The following is a 9,756-nucleotide window of genomic DNA, read 5'->3' as shown; positions in this document are numbered from 1 at the left end:
ACTGCACACCCCCCACACCTATCCACTCCCTACAACCCTGCCCCACACATACCCACATGCTCCCCACACATCTACAGACCCCTGCATGGGTGACTGGTGCCACCTTAGGGGGGCACATGCCCCCCCTGCGACCAGTCCCGTCAACCCCAATGGCCAATCTCCCAACGGCTGATCGCTGTGGCCTATTGCTGCAGCCGCTTCCGGGAGTGGCTGTGGCTGCTTCTGGGAGTGGCGGCAGTGATCAGCTGGCACTTGCAGGGTGGGCACTGGTGCTCCCACCTGCCTCCCCTGCCCTTCATCTAAGTGGCAAGCATGGCCAGTCATTGGGTACACTGGAACTATACCCATCCCCCATGCCCTCCACCCCCCCACAGTATACAAGAGTATACAAGAGTAAGATTTCATTTTAAGCTATTGTGCAATCACCTCTGTGTACACTACACAAACGCGTATAAATCAGGATACAATTTTTTTTTAAAATCAAATTAATGAATGTTGTAGATGTTTGCTTTTTAGAATATAATTTAGTATTTTTCTTGTTCTGAGATGGCAAAACCCCTTGCTGAAAGGAGTACTTCTGGGGGCAAGGGGAGGGACTTCTGGTGGCAAAGGTCGGGGATTAGGGGGTGGGACTTCTGGTCCCAAGATGTCATCCAGGGGGCGTGGTACCTGTCAAGGGGTGGGGCTACCCATGTGGATCTTGACAGCTTGCCATAACTTGGTAAGTCACCCTCTGCCCAAAATAAATGCCCGCCCCGATATACACTGTTAAAATGACTTCTCATCAATTTGGTATTGGCATGGTATTGCAATGAGTTCCTGTTGTGGCCTTGGGCCTGCATCTGAAGGGTGATGTGCTTAAAGGTATCTCTGTTGCAATGCCCTTTCTGTAGCTGGTACTGAATCACCTCCTTGTCCCAGGTGGCAATGAGATTCCTAATTTCCCTGTACTTCTAGTTGTGTCCATGGTTTTGGTTTCTGGAGAAGGAAGGAGCTAGTCTGTCCATGGTCAACAGTAGTGCTCGTGGGGTCTCAGCATCCATGGCTGGGTGAGAGTCTGGCTGCTAGAGTGAGAGGCAGGCTGGAAGAGTACCTGGGAGTCAGCAGGGATGACCAGACACCTGATAGAGTGCCAGGCAGGTAGGATGGCTGGAAGAAGTGGAGGACTTACAAAGGTGTGGGTCCAAGTGCATACCTGCCCCTCTGCCTGCAGCTGTGTGACCAGGGGCTCTGTTCTGACCAGGGGCTTTATGGTCAGGACACCTCCATGACTTCCACCCAGGGGCATCCCTGGGGGGGTGCAAATTGGGGTGACTGACCCAGGCCCTGTGCTTTGGGGGGGCCCCATGGACAGTGCTGTACAGGCCTTGCTGTGGCTGCCACACGCCGCTGCTGCTAAGTGTCGCTGGCTCTGACGCTGCCAAGCACTGCCAGCTTTGGCCACTTGCCGCCCCCCCAACACCCTGCTCCGCCAGCTCCAGCGGCTCGCCACCCCGCGGCCCCACAGAGGCTGATACGCCCTGGGCCCGGCACACCCCTAGGGACAGCTCTGTCTCCACCCTTCCAGGGGCTTCCAGCAATCATCTCCAGATTGTGATAATGCCCTTCCCCCGGATAGTGAATTTCTATTGTCCTTTATCCATGACGCTCAGAGGCAGCTGGGCACACCCTACCTGCTTCCCAGAGTATGCTGGCCACCCACTGTTGCCTTTAAAAAGTATCCTGGGGCTCCCCTCCCCTTCCCTGTAGCTTACCTTTCTGGCTCCAGTGCCTTCTGATCATTTGTGTAAATGCCCACTAATTTCAATTTCTCCACCTAGGGAAAACCAAGCAGGCAATGGCTTAAATAGTGGTTATTCACTTGAGCAAAAAAAAAAAAAGATGTTATTCTCTTTATTGGGTCATATCTTCATTTAGGTTTCAGTCCTAGAGCATTTTCTACTCAGTCTAGAAAGCAGATTAGTGTGAGTAATCCCACTTATCCCAGGAGAACTAAATACTGGAGACCTACAAGGCACGTTGTAAGAATCTTCAGGATTAGCCTTTTGGATTATAAATTATCTGAATCCCCATTAAACCTCTCAATTAAATGGAAGCAAGATTGGGCCCATTCTCTTGTATCTGTCTGTAACAATAATTAATAATTCTGTGCTCCCTCCACCCCCTGCCAGCCCTCACAAATAATTTAGGCTGTGAAGTCATGCACTTAGAAGTTGGGAATGGGGACGTATAGGTGGGAGTACAGATCCACTCCCTCTCCTCCCACAGTAGGTAGGGGCCATCCAGACCCATGTGGAGGAATGGAAGGCTGAGACTGAGGGCTTTTGCAGTAATATATTTTAATGGAAAGTGTTAGGTAGCCTAAATGTAAGATAGTATCACCCTCTATTTGGTCACAAAATGACAACATATTAAGTAATAGACAATTAGAGTTATCTACTGGTATCTCAGGTCCTTCCAGAACGTTGTGTTCAGCAACACTAAATTTCTGATAACTATGAAATGAAGAGTTAAGGTACATATGCATACAACCTTAACTCTGCCCAGCTGAAGCTAACAACAGCTGACAGGAATGACTGCATTCACTGTGGTAGGTGGCTGTATTAAATGGTAGAACAGTTATTTGAAGCAATTTGGTAGTACTATGATTGTTACACCAAGAGATCAGCAAGGACCATGCCCCTTTGCCTAATTCCACACGAAGAATCAAAGGAAAGATATCTATATCTATACCTCATTTCAGTGTTGTTTTGTGTAAGTGATGTCATTACTGGAGCCCAGGTAGAAGATTTAATACAAATTTAATGATGAGTAAGCTAAGACCCAGTGCCAGGTGGCACTGTGTTCTTAATATTGATTAGGGTTAGGTAAAAAGCAGATTTTTTTCTTTCTTTTGTGGATGAGGCTGTTTTTAGTTGTACAGTTGAAATACACTGCTCCAGTTCAAAAGCAGAATGTTACAGCTGGATGGAAGCATTGTTCAAGGAGAGCAAAATAAGGTTCCATAGACCTTAATTCCTTATTTCCTAGTTTATAAAAGTTTCTATTTCTTGAAAACATAACGCAGAAGCCAGAATAGGGTAGCACAGACCAACTAGTTCAAAGAGGCATAACCTTTTGGAAGTGACAGCCTACTTTGTTGGATAATAGAAAAACAAGCTACCACCAAGCAACCCTAATTTAGGTATTTTGTTTTGTCTTTATCATTGAATTTCCCCATTTTCTGAACAAAAAAAATGTTGATAGTTATTGTATAGATTTGTATTTGAGTTGCTAGAGAGGCTAGGAAAAGGTAAAGAATCCTATGTGATTTCTAAGTTCTCCACACCCTCCTTACTCCCATATATTTTGCCATAGCTCAGGGTTGTCTAATTCATCCAGGCCTGGATGACGGTTGCTGGGCTGGTTTTCTGGCCAGTTTGGGACTGAACCCCTGTGCTACATGTGGTACCCACAGTGCTAAGTCCAACCTGTGTGCCACTGGTTTCACTCTGGGGCTCAGTTTGCACATGGTGCGCAGGCTGGACCTGGTGCTTTAAGCAGCACAGTAGAGTGGTCCCGGGCATGGACTGCATGCAGTGCCCTGCCAGACTGGCCCTACACACTGGTTCAGATAGGACTGCAGTGCAGCCAGCGTACAAGGCTGCTCTGATGGGGCACTGCATGTAGCTCACATTCTGGGCTGACTCCTTGCGCTGCGTGGAGCATGCATGGTACCAGGTCCAGCCTGTGCATTGCATGCAACATGGGGCTAGGGCTGATGTGTGCCCCATGCAGCACATAGAGTTGGTTTCAGAGACCCATAGGCCTCTGGATCTAGCCCACAGGCTGTATGTTTGACACCCCTGCTATACAGAAATGGGGATTCTGTTCCTGTACTGAAACCTTTATAATAGTTAATATGATCAATGAGAAAAATTGCAGACATAGCCTGTGTGCCAAAGTCTTGGTAGTTTTATTATATGGTGTTTTGGCAGTTTTAAACATACGAGAGAATGGTGAAGACTGCTTTTCCATCCTCCTTCTTCACCGTCTGCAACAACATAAAGCTTCAAGTTGCACCCTGTTGCAACTTGTTGCATGCATATATTGCTGCATACAGATATTGACTTCTATTGCTGCATACACATATTGCCAGCAGCAGCAATTACTGGAGGAAGGTGCACGGTTTCCTGGTTGTGCTGCCTGACCTGTATATTGCCCTGCATGCCACTACGCCTCCACGTAGCACTCCTCCTCTGCCTTGGTCACTGTGTACAGCCTGGGTTCCTTTCTCTGCTCTCTGTATGTGGTCTGGCATTTAGGGAGGAGGCCCCCTCCCCTTAAGTGCTCTGATGCTGACTCCAGTGTAAATCTGGATATGGAGAAGCCTCCTACATGTTACTTGAATGTAAACATCAAAAAGATCAGAAAGCAAGCCATAGAGGATGGCAGGGGGAGAACAAGGGCTTTAGAATTAACCAAACAGCTTGCATTTGGTTCACAAGCAAGATATATTCACTCTGTTGCCTTGTTACACATTTTCAGGCACTAACTTTGTAGCTGGTTGGTTCTTTTTCTAGGCAGAGTCATTTTTATGATGTGATAATTGCTTTGCATATGTGGCCAGTCTAAATTGTGGGATTGACCAATTAATTGTGCAATACTTACTTTGCACGTGTGCCCGGTCGAAATGTATTGCATGATTCATCAAGAAACTGCATAATCAATAAAATGTGTAACAGGGGCCTAGGCCATGCCTCATATGGCAAATGCAATGGAGAGACTGGGTTTCACAGAGGATGGACATATACATTTGTATGTACGCTTGTGAGATTTTGATGGACGGAGGAACTTAGGTTTCCATAAAAGTTTAGAGTTGGTTCTAAACTTGAGCTCTTGAGAGCACCTCTCAAAGGTGCAAAATTTTTTTTCCAACTGTTTGAGTTGGCCTAGTAAGAGATCAGATTTACCCAAAGAACCTTGTCTGCGTATGTCCTGGCTTAGACCAACACGGCTACAACCTACACCCGAGAGCACCTCTCCCTTTTTTAATAGCCACGGGGCAGCAGGGGGAAGGAAGGCTGCCAGTCATGCTAGCGGTCAGGTTTTACTATCATTATTGATCATTTTTGTTGTTATTGCTATATTATCATTATTATCATCATTATTATTTAATATGAGACATATTTTAATATTTATTATTGGTTGGTATTATATTGGGCCCTTATCTCCTGCCAGCTGACGCTGCTCTGCCACCTCAACCCAGGGGCCCTGCCTGATGCGGGGTGGGGGCTGGGCAGGAGAAAGGAAGGCGGGGGCGATGACGTGGAAGAGCGGGCGGGGCCAGAGCGGGGGAGGTCGCGTGACGCGTTGAGGTCAGCGCGCGAGCGGATCCCGGAAGCGCGGGCAGGAGCGCTCGGCTGCTAACGTTCGGACGAGACCACTGAGCGGCGCCGCCGGGGTGGTGGTGGTGTTGGGGCGCCGCTGCAGGAAGCAACCATGACGAACTTCATCTCGGTGCAGCTGAAGAAGGCGTCGGAAGTAGACCTGGCCAAGCCGCTATGCAAGTTCATCCAGCAGACGTACCCGGCCGGCGAGGCGCAGGCCGAGCACTGCCGCGCCGCCGACGAGCTTAACAAGTTGCGCAAGAGCGCGCTCGGCCGCTCGCTTGACAAGCACGAGAGTGCTCTCGAGACGCTCATGAGGTCAGCGGGGGAGGGGCCCGGCGCGAGGCCTCGGCCGGCCGTTGGGGAGGGGGCGGGGCCTGTGGGGGCGGGCCCCCCTGCTGGTTCTGAGGGGCGGGGCGGGGCTGTGGGGCCCTTAGTGGTGTCCCCAACAGCCTCTCTGGTGCGCTGCTGTTCCACTGCTCTCCCTTTTCACTGCTGTGGGGTGCATGGCGGCCCCCCTTGGCGCTGGCCTCTCCTTTCCATCCCTTTTCCTGCCTTCAGCGAAAGGGGCCAGGTGGCACCTTGGAGACTGACTAGCTCCAAGGGGCCAGAGCTTCCCTAGGCCGTGGCCTGCTGCATCATTTGCTGGGAAGGTGGCATTGCGTAGCTCCCCAGCTTCGCGGTGGACTTGTGTTGCTCCCCCTCCTTGATCTCCCTGCAGCTTTGGGCTGCCTGTTGATTTAGTTGGTCTAGTCAAAGATACTGCAGTCCCCCAAAGAACCTTGTCTACCTATTGATTTGTGACAAACCCCACTCTTATGTCCCATTTGCCAAGACCCCTGTGTGCTCCAGGAACAGGAGTTGGCTCCATGGCAGGAGTCACCTGAGACAGTGGAAGGCAAAGTGCCACCTCTGCCAGCTGGGAGAGAGGGCGGGAGAAAGGCGTTGGTCCTACAGAGCAGCAGGAGTGAGCTGTCTGGGGAGCTAACCCACTTCTTCCCCCAAGGGAGCACTCCCAGCTTTTGTCATCCCCACAGAACTGACTATAGGTTTCCACATGCCCTGTGAGCTCTGATTAGGAAGTGACATCATGGTTACTGGCACTTGTGCTTTGTGACACATGCATTCCTCCTGGACTGGGTGAGAGGCAGTAATCAGTTACAATTTTTGTTATATCATGGGAAGAACCTCAGCATATTACCCGTTTTTTTGTTGTCTTGTGGCAAATGGTCCGTGTTTCAATTCCCCCTAGATCTTCCAAACAGGAAGTTGCTTTGAAAACTAGGAGAGCAACTTAAGCTACCTGATCATTACAGGAAGATGATTAAGGAGTTAATTAAGAAACTCTTCAAAGTGGCTTACAGCAAGACTCCTTCAATGTTGAACCCACGCCTGTTCAACCAATCATCTTTGTGCCCTACACTTCTTATCTGGCTTATGCATAAAGTTCTTTGATACTGAACTGACCTACGGAAGCATGTTGCTATCTGAAATGTGCGGTAGACTTGTAAGATCTGGGCGTCTTACTTTTTAAAACAAAAGTATGAGCTTTAGGAAACTATTCCTGAAAAGTTTTCTGCAAATATTTAATTGGCTATTTCTTTCCCATGAGTAATCCTACTGAAGTTAGAGACTGAAAACTGTTTGTGAAGAAAGCAATATATTTATAACTGTTTGGGCTATGGTTATGCCAGCATATTTAACTGTCACCTTTATGCAGCAAACATTTATAGAAGCCCTGTTTTGTATGTTAGGAAGCTTCTTAAATAAGTAGTGTAAGCAGTCTATGTGAGTGACAGAACTCTGAAGGATAAGGTAGATTAGTGTAAACTGTGGAATTTCAGAGCTCAGAGGAACTTCAGAGCTCAAAAAGTGATGAACAAGTGTGGCACGGGACTACAAATAAATTACTGCATCAAGCTGTATGGCTTTTAATGTTGCTTCCCTACTTAACGACTTATTTAATTGCCTGCTTGCTCGGTCCAGATGTGGTAGTTTAAGTGTGCTGGTTAGCTGGTTTGTTGGAGTAGTGGGATATAAAACAATTCTGAATTCATGACTAAAGTCTCTTTGCTCTATGTTGTAGGAGTTCTGATGTTGTGCTGGCTCAGAATGTGTTTTAGTGAGAATGATGTCTCATGCTTTTGAAAATAGTGATTCATTATTAAATAACGACATTGTCCCACTCTTGACAGTTTTTTGTTTTATGTTTTGAAGAAAAAAGTTATTCACGATAATCATTTTTGCAATTAAACCAGAAAGTAAAGGATTGTTTATGTAGCTGGCTTAAGTGCATTTTCATAAAGCTGAGTTTATGGGTAATAGAGCTCACTGAAATTTTTCTATGCTTTGACTAAAAAGCACAAACTTTCTCTTTCTTATTAAATAAATTCTATATTAAATAAATTTGGACTATTTCTAGTGGGCATATGTACTGATCAATAGAGATTTTTGCCTTCAATTACTAATTGTGCTTTTTGTCAGGGGTGTCAAAGACACGGCCTGCAGGCCAGATCTGGCTTGCAGAGTACCCTGATTTGACTCCCAGCGCTGCCCCTCAGTCTCATAGTTGACTCATGTGGTGCATGCCAGACTAGCCCTGTGTGCAGGGTCCGGGATGCAGAGGCTCTGGTCCGTCTGGTGTGCATGCTGCATTCATCACATGCTTCAGCTAGTCCAGGACAGCATTGCACATGGTGCCCGCCCTGAAATGCTGCATGAGGTGCCCATTTCTTTGCTTCTGCACTTTGCTGGTTGCTGCATGGGGTGGGAGGGAATTTCCCCCTTACTTCTACATCCCCCTTACCTCTACATATGTCAGGATTCTTTGTTAAAGTCTTGGAAGCATTGGAGTTTGGCTGCAACCAAGGCTTGTGGCTAGAGTGTCTTGCCCCTCTGCTCAGGGTCAAGCCAATTGCTGTATTTGGAGTCGGGAAGGAATTTTACCCCATGGTGAGACTGGCACGGACTTTGCAGGTTTTTGCTTTTCTCTGTAGTGGGGAGGTGTGGCCCTCGGCCCTTGTCCTTGGATCTCTTGAGCATATATTAACAACTGTTACAACAGCAGGACATTGGCTGCTGTGGTCCCCCTGCTTTACCTCTGACAGGTTAAATTGTTATGTCTTGTGTAGGGTCAGGGTTCACTGTAGTATGGTCAAGAGTCTAGAGCAGAGGTGGGCAAAATGTGGCCCGCCAGGCCATTCCATCCAGCCTGCGGGACCCCTAAAAATTTATAAAATTATTATTTATCTGCCCCTGGCTGCCTGTCATGCAGGCCTCAATGGCTTGCCACAACTCAGTAAGCGGCCCTCTGCCCGAAATAATTGCCCGCCCCTGGTCTAGAGAGTGGATTTGTATACTGTGGTTTGTATAGGGATGACCCTGCCTGAGGCAGGGGATTTTTACTAAATGGCTTCTGGAGATTCCTTGCGTTCCTGTTTCTCTGTGATTTTGGCCACTCCAAATGGGTGCCAGTTTGGTGCATGTCCCAGATCGGCTGGTGAGATTCATTCCCCAGAAAGCAGATACAGTGGATACTGGATTCAGCAGGTGGGGGTTGGTGGTCAGCGGCCCAGTCTGGCTTGTGGATTGGCCGTCTTGCATGACAGCCAGGGCTGTATGAGTTTGACACCCCTATATTATGTCATAAGGTGGTAAAGTTTAAATCTATACTTACTGTGCCTGAAATGTGCTTTACCAAAGTTAGTTTGTAAATGAAGTAAGTGAGAATTTTAAGCAGAGTTGAGTATTTTTATTTTAGGTCTTTTGTGATGTGCATTGCCATAGTGCATGATTAATTTGCAAACATGTTTTTGGGTGTGTTTGTGTTAGAGCCTTATTCAATCACAGGTGCATCAACTTTCATAAGCAGCAGCTTACTTCATCAGAGGCTATGACCAGACTGCAGGAAGCAGAATTTCTAAACAGTGATTTCACTGCTTTCTATTTAGAAGCTCTTCTTGCAGTCCCTTCACAGCATCTGATGAAGCAAACTGCTGTTTAGGAAAACTTATGTATGCCCCTCTGATTTAGTTAGTTGATAAGGTGCAAATCTACCTTGCCTTCTGCCTGACTTCAGGCTAGCACATAGCTAGATACCTCTCTCATTTTTTAGAGCAGGGGTGGGCAAAATGTGGCCTGTGGGCCAGATGCGGCCCTCCAGGCCATTCTATTTGGCTTGTGGGGCCCCTAAAAAAGTTAGAAAATTAATATTTATCTGCCCATGGCTGCCTGTCATTCAGCCCTTGGTGGCTTGCCAAAACTCAGTAAGTGGCCTTCTGCCCGAAATAATTGCCTGTCCCTGTTTTAGAGGCTATAATATCTGATTAAATTCTGTAGACTGTGTCAATGGAAGAAGGGAAAACTTAATCCCATTTAATCACATTAC

The 9,756-nt window shown here is 47.4% G+C and overlaps 1 protein-coding gene across 2 annotated transcripts in view; it reads left to right on the top strand.

Moving 5' to 3' along the window:
• The first annotated feature begins 5,355 nt into the window (after positions 1-5,355).
• The window catches only part of PDCD6IP (programmed cell death 6 interacting protein), a 53,380-nt gene continuing 48,979 nt past the window's right edge, over positions 5,356-9,756 (top strand). For both annotated transcript variants that reach the window (XM_006269589.4, XM_006269588.4), the window contains exon 1: positions 5,356-5,687. In XM_006269589.4, the coding sequence (XP_006269651.1) occupies positions 5,482-5,687 (206 nt within the window). In that variant the 5' untranslated portion in view covers positions 5,356-5,481. The remainder of the gene's footprint in view (positions 5,688-9,756) is intronic.

The sequence above is a fragment of the Alligator mississippiensis genome, chromosome 5 (assembly GCF_030867095.1).
Source record: "Alligator mississippiensis isolate rAllMis1 chromosome 5, rAllMis1, whole genome shotgun sequence".
Lineage (NCBI taxonomy): Eukaryota > Metazoa > Chordata > Crocodylia > Alligatoridae > Alligator > Alligator mississippiensis.
Note: the sequence above shows the minus strand (reverse complement) of the source record. Positions and strands in the feature narration are given on the sequence as shown.